Source organism: Panthera pardus, unplaced genomic scaffold (genome assembly GCF_024362965.1).
Source record: "Panthera pardus isolate Hobbes unplaced genomic scaffold, ASM2436296v1 HiC_scaffold_24, whole genome shotgun sequence".
Classification (NCBI taxonomy): domain Eukaryota; kingdom Metazoa; phylum Chordata; class Mammalia; order Carnivora; family Felidae; genus Panthera; species Panthera pardus.
Window position 1 is genome coordinate 12510337 of NW_026526810.1, and position 13983 is coordinate 12524319.

A 13983-nucleotide genomic window follows, 5' to 3' on the forward strand; every position below is an offset into this window, starting at 1 on the left:
CTTCTAGCTATTAACATAAATGTTTAAAAAGTAATACTCAGATACTCAAGTTTGAAAGGAAAAAATGCTAAGAATTTTTTAATGTTTCAAAGGAAACCCTGAATAAAATGCATTTGCAATAACTTTTTCTTTCCACTAAAGGGTCTACAAACAGATTTATAAAGACTCGAAAACACTTTTTAACACTTCCACTGTGTCAATAAACCAGCCAATTATGAATATATCTGTTGAAATGGAGTAAGGCTCTGGAAAAGAAATATTTTACCTCAACAACAGTTGTTATGATTACTTAAGATCGTATCTTAATACAGAAAACAGTTCTACATGCTTCTTAAAGTAACTTGTAATTATTTTAATTTTTTGGTGCTCTTGCAAATACGTGACTAACAAAATTCAAACCACAGCAACTACACATAAGAGTTCTGTGGTTTACTTCAAGCATCTGTATATAAAGAACCAAACTACATAGATATACACTGCAAAACTTATAGGTGAAGTTTAGGTTAGACAACTTTATTAGCTAAAGAACAAAAACACGTTCCACTTTCTGCAATCACAGCTGAAAAAGCTTTTCAAGGAGATCCAAGGATGTATGGACTTAAACAATCTGAAACTAAAGTCATGGGAATTCAGTAGATTCTCAATCACTGCATTTGTTCTAGTTTAAGTCAGTTTAAATTTTTTCATAGAAAAAAACAGATTTCAGGCAAATAAAAACAAATTCCAGATAAACATGGTTCGGTGTTTTTTTTTTTTTTATTATTTTACCTTTATCAAGGCAGGCAAAGTACAGATGCTGTACATTAAAAACATACAAATACATTACTCACAGCACATCAACTCCTACAGGCAAAGAGACTGGGAAGCACTGCTCCTCTGAAGCTCGGAGCCGCAGCTAAATGTACAAGGAGCCATCTGCTGGTCCCACGTAGCCAACGCCAATCAGCAAGACGTCTATCAGCGTCCATATCCCCAGGCCGCCGAAGCTGAAGAGCTTGCCAAGGCCTTCCCGCCACTGACCCAGGTAGAAACGGTCAGCGCCAAACCCCCCGAGGGTGATGCTGCAACAGCAAACAGGAAGGGGGTCCATCAGCCATACCCCCCAGGGTAGCTCAAAAATGGCATGGAGTCACACTTGTAAAAGGGCCTCAAATGATCACAACCCCTGATGAGAACACAAACATACAACGTCAAATAACCATGGGCCAGAAGACTGTTTTAATGTCAAAAGTAGGGGCGCCTGGGTGGCTCAGTCGGTTAAACATCCGACAGCAGCTCACTAAGGTCATCATCTCATGGTCCAGGAGTTCGAGCCCCATGTTGGGCTGTATGCTGACAGCTCAGAGCCTGAAGCCTGCTTTGGATTCTGTATCTCCCTCTCTCTCTGCCCCTCCCTGCTCGCGGGTGCACGTGCACTCTCTCTCTCAAAATAATAAACATTAAAAGAATTTTTTAAAAAGCCAAAAAGTAAAAAAATTTTTAGCTATACTGAATCTGAAGTTCATCTTCTGAAGAAAAGTAATCTGTCTCATTGCTTTTTCATCTAGAAAATGGCATATCCAGAACAAAGCAGGGAGCCAGTCCAACAGGAAGTACACGGACAGAGTCAGGAGGTGGTGTCGTCATGAAGCAGCCCAACACCTCCTGACTGTCCCAGATCAAGTCGCCTGAGCTCTGTCACTCATCTCCAAGCAATGAGTGTCGAGAATAAATGACTTTAAGGTTCCTCCAAATTCTAAGATCTAATGCTATTCAGACAACTTCTCGTTGTACTTCTTTTAAATGTTTCATCATGGAAAATTTCAAGCCATGTAAGAGTAAGAAGAGAAGAGAGCAGTACCCATGACCCAGCTCCAACAATTCTCAGCATGTGGTCAACCCCGTTTCACCCGTACTCCCCCCCACCAACCCCCCCCACCCCCCCACATTGGAGTACTTTGAGGTAAACCCTGGATATTCTCCCATTCAGGGAATATTCTGAAAGAAATGATGCTGAGCTCTGAGCAGAAAACTATTCTTACATTTTAAAAGTCAAGCTGTTAAATGTACCATGGTAATTTAAGATGTTAACAATCTTGGGGCAACCAGTTGAGAGGGGGACAGGGAACAATCACTGTAACTTTTCTGGAAGTCTGAAGTCATTCCAAAATAAAACATTTACTTAAACAAAAAGTCAATTGTCAGTTTTCATTTGAACCACTGCTGACAAAGACCCTGGCCAGTTAACAAATCTCGTTTTTGTTGCATCTAATTTTCTATTTTGGACTTTTACTTTCCAGCTGTGACTTCCTGCCAGGCAGGATCTGGTCTCTCCTCAGCCCAAACCCTAAAGCAGTGGTTCTCACAAAGCAAGGGGCTTTGCTGAGGGGCAACTTAGCAGTATCTAGAGACACAGGAGTGCTACTGGCATCTAGTAGGTGGAGTTCAGAGATGCTAACCACCCTACTGTGCACAGGACGGTGCCACAACAAAGAATTATGTGGCCGAAACTCAACAGTGATGAGGGTCAGAAACCTAGCCCACATCACACAGGCCACAGGGTCTCAAGCTTTAATGCTAAACCTTCAACTGTAGGTGCCCCGACTTTTAATTAGTGAATTGTTTAACCAGCATCCCACCTGCCTTCCCACTGAGGGAAAGAATTGGTACAATTTTTTTCCCCCAAAGCTGTTGAAAAGTTTAACAAATTCAAGCACATTTTAATGTTAAAATTGTAAGTCCGTGCTTATCTCTGGATGGTGGAATTACAGGTGATTTTTAGTGTTTTATTTGGTCATTTTCAATTTTTCCAGTTTTACTAAAAACCGAGTACTGGGTAGGTATCAGTTTTTATAATAAAGGAGGAAGTTACTAAAAATTAACACTATGAATCATAAACCTATCCATCCGAAATAGTATATAGCATTTTTGCTGAATCACAATACATTCAGGATGGGGAAACCATGACTGGTTCTAATAATCTATAATAATGATTAGGTAAGTCATCTCAAAAAGTATGCAGGCATCCTGGGAGAAAGGCTAACATCCTGCCATTAAATTCCATAAAGGGACTGGTCTGATCATCTCACTAACCCCATGCAGCTTCATTGCCTAGGCCTAGCCAACAAATGTGAAAGAATTTGAGTGAAGGAGGAACTCGGCTGAGTTCAATGTATGGAAGATTCCACTGATCCCAATGGAACCCAAATGGCACCCTCAACTTACCAGTAGCCACGCTTACCTCAGAGCCAGAGCAGTAGACCACTTATAACCTCCAGTCCAGTTGCAGTATAGCATTTTTGGAAAAGTACGGTTACCTTAAAAAAAGGGAAAATACTCTACATTAGAAACATGGATAAACAAATACTCTTACACAGAGACTAATGGTCTTGTAATGTGAAACCTAAAAATCAACTCTTTATGGTAATTAAAGTTTGCTACGGTCAATGGTAGAAAGTCCTTACCATCTCTAAGCTTACATTTAATATTTAATCAGAGAAGGAAGGATTACAGTTTGAAGTATGTGAAACGCCCTACCAGCTATCAAGCCTTCATCGAAGTTTAGGGTCAGACAGTGTGGTACTGAAACAGACAAATCAAGCAATGGGAAAAGGAGAGAGCCCAGTGTCCCCGCCCCCCTCCCTGACAAACACACACACACACACACACACACACACACACACACACACACACACACACTCTCTTCCTGTGGGAGACAGGGCACACGCAGACTGGCCTGGACACTCGGGAGACAACTGGCTATCCACGTGGGGAGAAAAGTAAACCTGCATCTACTTCACACCACATTCCCAACACCAATTCCAGGTGGATTACAGACCTATATGTGAAAGGCCAAACTTCCAACTTTCAAAAGAAAATATAGGGAAAAAAAGGGCTAACTATGAAAGGCTAATAACTTCAACTAACTAAAATTTTCAAGTTCTACTAAAAAAAAAGTCAAGTAAAGTCAAGTTCTATTCAAAAGACACACACACACAAAAAGTGGAAAAACTAAAAATCTGGGAAAGGATTTTAGGAACACCAAAAGGTTATTATCCAAAATATAAAAGAATTTACAGAAATTTTTAAGAAAAAGACAAAACTTATGAACAGTAAGTACTGGAGAATATGTCGATTAAGAATAGTTATGTACCAGGGCATCTGGCTGGCTCAGTGGGTTAAGCATCTGAGTCTTGATTTCGGCTCAGGTCATGATCTCAAGGTTCATGGGTTCAAGCTGAGCCCGTCAGGCTCTGCGCTGACAGCGCAGACTCTGCTTGGGATTCTCTCTCCCCCTCTCTCTGCCCCTCCTTTGCCCTCTCTCTCAAAATAAATACATAAACTTAAAAAAAAAAAAGGAACAGTTATGTACCAATAGTGGGAATGTAAATGTTGAAACCATTTTGGAAAATAGTACATGCTAGAGAGTATATGCTACACAAACTCGTGCACACCTGCAACCAGGAGAGGATACGTACAAACACTTTAAAAGCACCACAATCCGTGAGAGCAAAAAACTGTAAATAATCCAAATACACAGGAGAATGGATAAACTATGATACAATTTCACAGTGGATATTATACAGAAGAAAATAAATAGATAAGACACATGGATGAATCTTAGAGACATGATGCTGAGAGGAAAAAAGTACAAGAAAATCATAAACAGACTATTATTTTACAAAAGTCTAAAACCTGCACCATTGAATAATATATCATACTATATTTTGTTATATACAAGTGACAGAACTATACAAAATGTAAAGAAAAGGAAGTGGGATGATGATGAAAAGAAAATTCACCAGGGCGGTCACCTCTTGAGAGAAGGTAGGGCACTGGGTGCAGGAAAAGCACTCAGGTAGTTTCAGTGGCATCAGACTGCTTTAGTTGTTAATTTGGGTGAAATGCTATTACTATACATCAGGCTTAATACCTTACACATTTTTTTCTTGTTTGTTCAAATATTACATTTTAAAAGATTAAATTACAAGTTTTCTAGGTTTTTTTTTAGTTCATTGAGTTTATTTTTTTATTTTTCAGTTGACATATGATGCTGTATCAGTAATTCAACAACGATCTGTTAAGCTGTTCTCACCACAAGCGTAACTACCGTCTGTCACCACTGAGTTTATTATTAGTGAGGCTTGGTGTAACTAATAAATGTTTCTGATTAGACAACTGAATTCTCTAATTGCTAATTGAAGTTCCACATGCAAGCTTAAAGGAAAGTCTTCTGCTCACAAACTTCGCTGAACCCCACTTACCCAAGCAGTGAATGTGGTCCCGCACCGTGCAGTTGGCAGTGTAGCGTTGCCGAGGACAGGACACTGTCATGCAGCTGGTGGAGTTGGAACACTCATAATCGGTTTCTGGAAGCTGCCAGCAAAACCTGCAAGTCATGTTGATGACAAAGTTCTTTTGGGATTTGAAGTCTTGATCCTAAATGCCCAAGGACGTAGAATGAATCAATCACCATATAGCAGTTAATATGCCAATAAAAATACAAGGCACAAAGCTTCTAAAAGACTTCTCCTCCTGGTAGAAAGTGCAGAAAAACAGGTACAAACCAATATGTGTGCAAAACAAATGTATATGGTATGATCCTATAGTCATGAAAATATACACCCCAAAATATATACCTAAGGGAAAAAAATCTACATAAAGTTACATCAAAATAACAACAGTCATTCCAGGATGGTAAGATTATTTTACCACTTTCACTTGTATAATTTTTCATAATGAGCATGTGTACTTTTGTAATACAACAAAAAGGGGGGGGGGTGTATTTTATCAAGCCAGAGTCACAGAGAGCTGGAAGGATGGATAAGTACATCTGTTCAAGGTCACTGAGCTGCAAGTGATGTGTAGAACCCATGTTCCCCAACTCCAGTCCGATGCTCCCAGGAGTACAACACAGATTGGCTACCGAGTCTCAAATCTCCACTATGGCCCAGTACCAAAGGGCTGTTACCACTGCTCACATCTCTACTGGGTAAGCACTCAACTCAGAACCACACTCAACAAAGGTTCACTGTTGGTGCTAAGCTTTTAAGACCAGAGGGTTTTTCACTTTGATTTTAAAAAAATCATTATTTTGTTTTCTGCTTGTAAGAGTAGGCATGCACTATGTGTGTTGCACATTTGGAACTTACAAGAAAAAACCTGTAACCTCCCCAGAGTGAACCACTTTTAATCTTTCCTTATTTCTTCTGGTAATATAGATTTATGTAAGTGCAATTATACTGAAATCATTTCGTATCCTTTTCCCCCCACTTGACATTACACTGCAATATATAATTTTCAAAATCATTTTTAAATGGTCAATCACCTCTGGTGGTATCAATTTATTAATTTTTTTCATCAACGCAAAACTGCTTTTGTGAATAGCATCCAAAACTGGGTAAGGCACCACTTGACTTAGGCAATATTGTTTTATGTATCTAGTGATACAGTGATAACACATGCTTATCAACTGTTATTTATATTTATTTATTTATTTTTAATGCTATTTTTGACAGAGAGTGAGCAGGGGAGGGGCAGAGAGAGAGGGAGCCCACAGAATCCAAAGCAGGCTCTAGCCTCTGGACTGTCAGCACAGAGCCTGATGTGGGGCTCGAATTCTCGAACCCCGAGACCATGACCTGAACCAAAGTCAGACGCCTAACTAACTGAGCCACCCAGGTGCCCCTTTATCAATTGTTTTTTTAAAAACTAGGCAATACATGGGGGCGCTTGGGTGGCTCAGTTGGTTAGGCGTCTGACTTCAGCTCAGGTCATGATCTCACAGTTCGTGAGTTTGAGCCCCGCGTTGGCATCTGTGCTGACAGCTCGGAGCCTGGAGCCTGCTTCAGATTCTGTGTCTCCCTCTCTCTCTGTTCCTCCCCCGGTTGCACTCTTGTCTCTCTCTCTCTCAAAAATAAATAAAGATTAAAAAAAGAATTAAAAAAAACCCCAACAACTAGGCAATACATGTATGTGGTACAAACTCCCAGACAGGACAGGAGTGAGGAGGAAGCTAGTCCAGCCCAGCCATCAGCAGCCACTGCCCTCTCCAGCAGCAAGTGCTGCTTAGCCTCTGGCCTTCCAGGGAATCTATTCTATGCATGAGCATGTTTATGTCACATATATTTCTTTATTTTTTAAATTTAAGTTTCCACTGATATTTACTTTTCACTTAATTCTGTAGCTATCAGTAAATAGCTCAAGATCTGCTTCATTCTTTTTAGTAGCTGCTATTTATTTGATTTCATAGTGAGTCATAAACAGTTCTCTCTTGGACATTTAGCTTGTTTTAAATCTTCCGTCTAGGTGAACAATGCAGCTAAGAATATCCTCAGGCATATTTATTTGTAACCACGTACAGTATCTGTAAGATAAATTTCTAGATAGGGAACTGCGGTCACAAGTTCTATATATCTGTACGTTTCATACATATGACAAGTGCCTACATAAGAAGCTGGCCATCTGCCTACCCACTAACAAGATAGGAGTGTCCCTGGCATCCTCACGAACTCACACTGTTGCTAACATTTATTACTTTCTTGCCAACCTGGTAAGTTTAAAAACATGCATTTTTATTGCTTTAATTACAAGGAAAATTAAATAGTTTTTTTCGTGTGTTGAAAGCCCATTTACCTTTCCTTTCCTATGAACCATCTACTTATGTCCTAATACCATTTTTCTATAGGACTGTCATCTCTTTCTCACTTGCTTTTAGGAAATCTTTTTTTTTTTCTTTTATGTTTATTTTGAGAGAGAGAGAGCACGTAGGGGAGGAGCAGAGAGAGAGAGGAGAGAGGATCCCAAGCAGGCTCCACACTGTCAGCACTGAGCCCTGATGCAGGGCTCGAACTCAAGAAACTGAGATCATGACCTAAACTGAAATCAAGAGTCAGAAGCTTAACCAACTTGAGCCATCCAGGCGTCCTGGAAATGTTTAATGCGTTATTTGTCACCCATGTTAGAAATGGTTTTTTTACTTAGTTTGTCATTGATCTTTTGCCTTTATGCTTTTTTAGGTCATTTTTAGTAGTCAAATGTATCAATTTGTTCTTTTATGGCTTCTAAATTTTACTTCATACTTAGGAAACTATTCCTTTTGAGATGATAACAAAACAATCTCAAGCTTTCTCTGCTACCTCGTGGTTTCCTTTCATCACCTTAAATCCCTGATCTTTCTGAAGTTTATTTTTAACAAAATAGGGATTCCACTTTTTTCCACACAGTGACCCAGGCATCCCAGCACCGACTGCACCCGCCTGCTCCTCAGGAAAGAACGGACCCCTTCAAAAGCTGATCTATAGGAAAAGTTATCTGTTACCTTTACCTCTGTGAAACAGCTGTCATTACTAAGAATCCAGAACCCATCAGAAGGAATTATACTGCTTCAGATACACTGGCAGACTGATTACTTCTCCAAGTGATACAAAACTACATTTCTGACAAGCACATTTCCAGCTGACCTCAACTGGCTTGACGGTTGCCATTACAACTGGAACAGGAGGGGTTGGCAGGAGTTGCTGGATTTTTACATTAATTTCTATAAAAGAATCCAGATGAGATTCCCTTAGCCTGGGAGTCCCTAGTCAGCACGCATGGAGAAGGACTAGAAGAGTTAATTTTTTTTTCCATTAAGTTCAAAATAAGAGGGGGCAGGAGGCACCTGAGTGCACGCACATGCCAGTGAGAGAAAACAAGGATTTGCAGGTGAAGGTCGTGGATTATTTCTTTCTGAAACAGTAACTCAGTTACCAAGAAGGGACCCTACAGATCTTCATTAACAAACAAGTTAAAAACACATGACTTGTCATGGACAGCCTGGAGACAGCAGTCCTAAGACTCATGTCTCCAGGTAGTCAATTTGTGTATTTTACCGAAAAATGCATGTTTTCAGAACAGACCAAAAAACTCCCTTGGCGGCAGACTTCAAATTCTACACCTGACAACCAGGCAGCTGCAATTTTATAGGACTCACTATTATTGGCTAATAGAGGAGGCAGGTGATGTGAATTCACCTGGAGAAGGAGAGAAAAAAAATCCCACCCAGCCCTGGTGAGGGCTGTAGCAGGCACCATGACCAAGGAGTTCTGAAACTTCCCTAAGCTTTATAATTTCTCTACCTTTGTTATTTTTTGTTATCTGCTGCCATTTTCTACTAAATGAAACCGTTTGTTTTTGGAACATCTAAAGAAGAAATAAATTGAGAAGTACGTCTTACTCTGTAACCAGTTTTCGGAGATGAAAGTCAAAGCAGCTGAGGCAAACAACAAAGGAGGCTAATTCTAGACAAGTTCCCCTTCTACATCAGAGTCTTTCTATTTTTCAGTAAGTAGCTACTATCTGTCAGACCCATGAGACAGAAATTTTTTTGTACTTTTTATATTTGATTAGAGTTGTCACACAATGTTACATTAGTGTCTGGTGGAGATAAAAATCTTTAAAGCCTTCAAATAAAGAAGTTTAGCCACACTGCACTTAAGACACAGTAACAAAGACTAATAATTCAAGGGCAGTCATCAAGACTATCTGACTCAATTTTCAAGTGTGCTGATACAGTATACAAAATGGTAACATGTTTATAAAAAAACAAATTCAGACAACAGCATAAAATCTCATTTCCCCTTTGAAGTGAAGCCTTCCTCACTCCCTTTCTGATACTAGACTTCATCAGGAAAATTACAGAGAGTCTAGGGGTGGAAGGAACTTTCCAATCTAGCCCTCCACAGACTAAGTTCCAAACAATGGAGCGGGAAGGAACCCTGCTCAAGTGACAAAAATGCTAGAACTACCAGGTCAAAAGAGATCTGCAAAAGAGGACATAGTATGGAATCTGTTCCTTCCTTCTCAACAAGTTCCCAAAAGCAGGGTTCCATGGACACATGTTAGAAAAAGCTGTTCTGGGCCCATCCGCTCATTCATCTTATTTAACAAGAAATAGATTAATAAATACTGCAGCGAGTTACGGCAGGGTCAAGAGTAAAACACTAGTTCATTATTCGTTTTTACTCTTCATCTCACCCAGACGCGAGGACTGTCGCCCCAAACAAGGGAGTGTGCAATAATTTACCTGGTCCAGTTGTGCAGTTGTGCAGTTGTGCAGACACCAGAGTCTCCCTAACCTACTCACATTCAGCGGGTCTGGGGCTGTCTCCAGGAATGATTGTAACGGCAGCCGAAGTCAGGTAGCTCAGAAGCAGGTACCCCAGAGAACTCTATGGAACATTAACTAGGAGAGCCTTTCTAGGCTCCTTCCTCTCTCTGTCAAAATGTCAGGAGACAGGATATAGGTGTGATGACTGTAACAGGGTCATTTCTAATAGGCCTTTTCTATTTCTGGCTTTCTCTAAGAAGTCTGATAACTACTCCAATTTAATCTGTCAAAAAATTCCCATCTGGGGGCGCCTGGGTGGCTCAGTCGGTTAAGCATCCGACTTCAGCTCAGGTCATGATCTCGCGTTCGTGAGTTTGAGCCCCACATCGGGCTCTGTGCTGACAGCTTGGAGCCTGGCGCCTGCTTCGGATTCTGTGTCTCCCTCTCTCTCTCTGCCCCTCCCCCACTCATGTTTGGTTTCTGTCAAAAATAAATAAATATTAAAAAAAAAATTTTTTTTAATTGCCATCTGAACTCTGGCAACCAAACCTTCCGTGGCAATGAAAGATTCAGTCTTCTGATCAAGTTGTCTTTGTTCCTAAAATATTACTTGTAGAATGCAGAGCACCTTCTTTCAGGATTTCCCCTACAGTCACGTCTACACGGTACTTATAACTTGAGGTTTACAATGAGTTCATTTAAAAGAATTAAGTTGCAGTACTTACAACACAGGTAACGGAAGGTTTGACTGTGCAGTCAAAAGTGACAGGCTTCCCATAGACACAGGAGAAATTTGTCCTGCATTCTACACAGTCTGCAGGAAGTCTGCTACACAAACCATTACTTGGACACTTCATCACATAAGGTGGGATATCAGTACTTTCTGTGAAAAGTAAGAGAGAAGCTCATTTTCATATAATATTGATCAGAATCCCAGGAGAATACAGTTTCCTAAGGTTAAGGGACATGGTTGCTAGCAATGAACTACTGGGCTGGAATGGAAAATGCACGGAGTTGGGAGTCGGAGACACCTGCAGTTCAAGCAAGGTTCTGCCAACCAAGCTGTGTGACCTGATGCAACAACAGTTCAACAGCTAAGTAAAAAGGATTCAATTACTGCCCCCGCAAATGGGCATGCAAAGCAAAGGTGCTTATGAACATATAATGTATACACAAAGCTAGGTGTAAGTTAGGGCCTCAGAAAAATCTACTCTAACAAGATGAACAATTAAAAGTTTAGCAATGGCAAAGTTTGTTCAAGATCACAGAGGGAGTGACAAAATTGGAACCACAACCCAAACCCGTTTCTAATCCAATATTCTTTTCATCTGAATTCACGAATTTGGTAATGACACCACTGACCCTTTAAGCAAATCAATCAGTACAATAACGGTACCAACTTTGGAAAATGTTCTCTGTCGTTATTCCACATTGGTACTTCAATAAGCCATAATTTGCAGGTAATAAGGAAATTTAAGTTTCAGATTACAAAGTTGAACATAGCCCTCTATATTAGTAACTGGTTCACTGGGTTGCAATTTTTCCCCCAGCCAACCTTGCTAGGAGTAAAATATATCATTAAGAGAGGATCAAATTGCAAGTATTCTTGGGGAGGAAGAGAGGCTTTCAAAAACATCCAAAAGAATAAAAAAAAATTTTGTGCTCTATAATTTTAGATTCAAGAATGCTGCTGTCTTGTTGTGATCTTTACATCCAAATAAGAATCAGTAAAACACCTCTGCCAGTTTCAATTCATTGAAATAATGGAACTGTAAAGGGATGACCTATAGAGACAAAGGTTCTGTTAAGCAAAACACACTAATACTCATTTAAAACTGGTCCCACTTAAAGTCACTGAATTATGTGGGCAATTCTACAAATATCATTTTTCTTTTCTTTTATTCGATTATTTTTGGGGCTGGGAATTGGAAACTTAGAAATCACAAAGCCAAAAAGACTTAAGACGGCCAGGCTAACCTCACCACCCTAAAGACAAGGAAAGTGAATCCTGAAGGGTAAATAATTTGCTCAAACTCCCAGTAGTTCAACCAAGCAGACTGAGACTCCAAGTCTTAGTCCCTCTGATCCTTCCATTTCACACAGCCTTGGGAGGAACCTTTAATGTCCAACATCAGGAACGGGGTATAAGAAGAAAAAGAAATTTTCTGAAGGGAAAGAAGCATTGGTTGAAGGTGATCTTGATGAACGAGGTGGCAAAATAATAGAGAGATAGAAATGAGGAATGTGGAACTGGAAAAAGAGATGTGGCTGGAATGTCAAAAGGAATTGCAATATCAAGACAGTCAACAGAATACATCTGGGTAGCTGTCTTTAGTTCACATAACCTAAAATACAATAAAAAGTTCAAAAAAATGGAAACTGATTTTTATCTTAAAAAGAGAAAGAAATAAACCACTAGATATAAATACACACATTTACTAGAATAGAAAATATCTAGTACCTGCTGCCCTGGGAACTACTGTGAAAGTACGTGTTGGGCCCGGATCCTTTATTGACTGAGCCAGCGGCTGCGACTGCTCTAAATTTAAGGATCCTACAATTAGAGAAACATGTTATCCTGGGATATGAAAACCTTGGTTTGTGTGCTTAAGACGCAAGGTCCACACCAGGCCCGTAACTGCTCAGAAAAACTCACAGCTTGACGACCCAGAAAACTAAACAAAGAAACGCCAAATAGGGTCGACACCTATTTAGATCAATAGGCAACTAGGGAACAAAGCGTTGGTGTCGGGCTCCAGGTCCGCTTCCCCGGCCAACACCCGAGCCCTCGGTCTCCTGCTCGAGGGCTCCCTGGCTCAGCTCGGCGCCTCCGGGGTCCCGGAGCGGAGTGGGCGGCCAGGACCCGCCAGACGGAGCTACAGCGATCAGCCTCCGCCCTTCGCCCTCCGCCCACGGGCCTAGCGCGGACACCTCCCGCCGCTCCCGGGGTACCATTCAGCCGGACCCCGCGTGGACCCCGGCCTTTAACTCACCCCCGCCCGACAAGATGTAGAACTGGGAGAGGAACAACAGCACGCGGCAGAGGCGGAGCAGGACCCCCAGCGAGACGGCCGCCGCCACCATCTCGCCGGTGCGCGCGCACTTCCGGGCGGCGAGGCGGGACTGGGCAGAGGGGCGGGGCGCCGGCGCGGGCGCCGTAGGGGCGTGTGCGAGCGCGGCCTCGGAGAGCCCAAGGCGCAGGCGCGCGGCGGGCGTTGCGTGGGTTTGGCTGGGCCCGGCAGCTGGCGTCTGGCCGGTGCGCGCGGACTTCCGTGTCCCGCGGCGGACTGGGCAGAGGGTTCCCGGGGCTGGGGTGGAGGTGGGATAAGGTCGCGACGCCTAGAGGTTGTTTGCTTCCCCATGCCCGCTGGACGAGGCGCTCGCTTCGCCTTCCTTGGCTAGCGACTGGCGAACGTCACCCGGGACCGAAATTCACACCTGAAGTGGCTGCAATCAGAGGCGGGCAAATTTGGGAAGTTGACCACCATTTATATGGGCTGGCTGTGAGGTTGAAAACTGCTTTGTGCTCGGTACTCTGCGAAGGTTTTGATGACGTGTTTGATTTCATACTGAAAAGGTACTTATTGACAGATGAAGAAACTGTGGCACAAACCCAGTTGGGGAAGTGACCCCCAGGGTGTGGCAGGCAGCCCCAAAAGGACCCCCATTCCCTGTGTTGCCGACCTGATCAGTGCCCAGCTAGCATCTCTCTCTGGTCAGCTGTTGGTTTCATCACTAGCCAACTCCTTAAAGACATACATTACTTCCAGGAAGTTCCTCAGAGCCTGGGAGAGGACAGTAAGTATACCTGTCAAGGATTCAGGTCCAGAAGCACTGGGACAAGAACCCTGGGATGTGAAAGGAGGGTCCAAAGCATGAGCCCCTCCCTGGTGAAGGCCAGCCTTGGGGAGGGG

General features: G+C 42.1%; 1 protein-coding gene across 3 annotated transcripts; it reads right to left on the reverse strand.

Annotated features, from left to right (window-relative positions):
* Window positions 1–492: 492 nt before the first annotated feature.
* TM2D3 (TM2 domain containing 3) lies at window positions 493–13205 on the reverse strand. 3 transcript variants are annotated; one of them, XM_019460077.2, is made up of 6 exons: window positions 13063–13205; window positions 12531–12623; window positions 10795–10952; window positions 5244–5418; window positions 3221–3296; window positions 493–1061 (listed from the first exon to the last, which is right to left on the reverse strand). In XM_019460077.2, exons 1-6 carry the CDS (start codon window positions 13151–13153, stop codon window positions 896–898), a joined length of 759 nt encoding a protein of 252 aa, XP_019315622.1. In that variant the 5' UTR covers window positions 13154–13205; the 3' UTR covers window positions 493–895. The 3 variants fall into 3 exon arrangements, with proteins under 3 accessions (XP_019315622.1, XP_019315624.1, XP_053744752.1); XM_053888777.1 differs by having other exon boundaries at window positions 1054–1165; XM_019460079.2 differs by lacking the exon at window positions 12531–12623.
* Window positions 13206–13983: the final 778 nt, after the last annotated feature.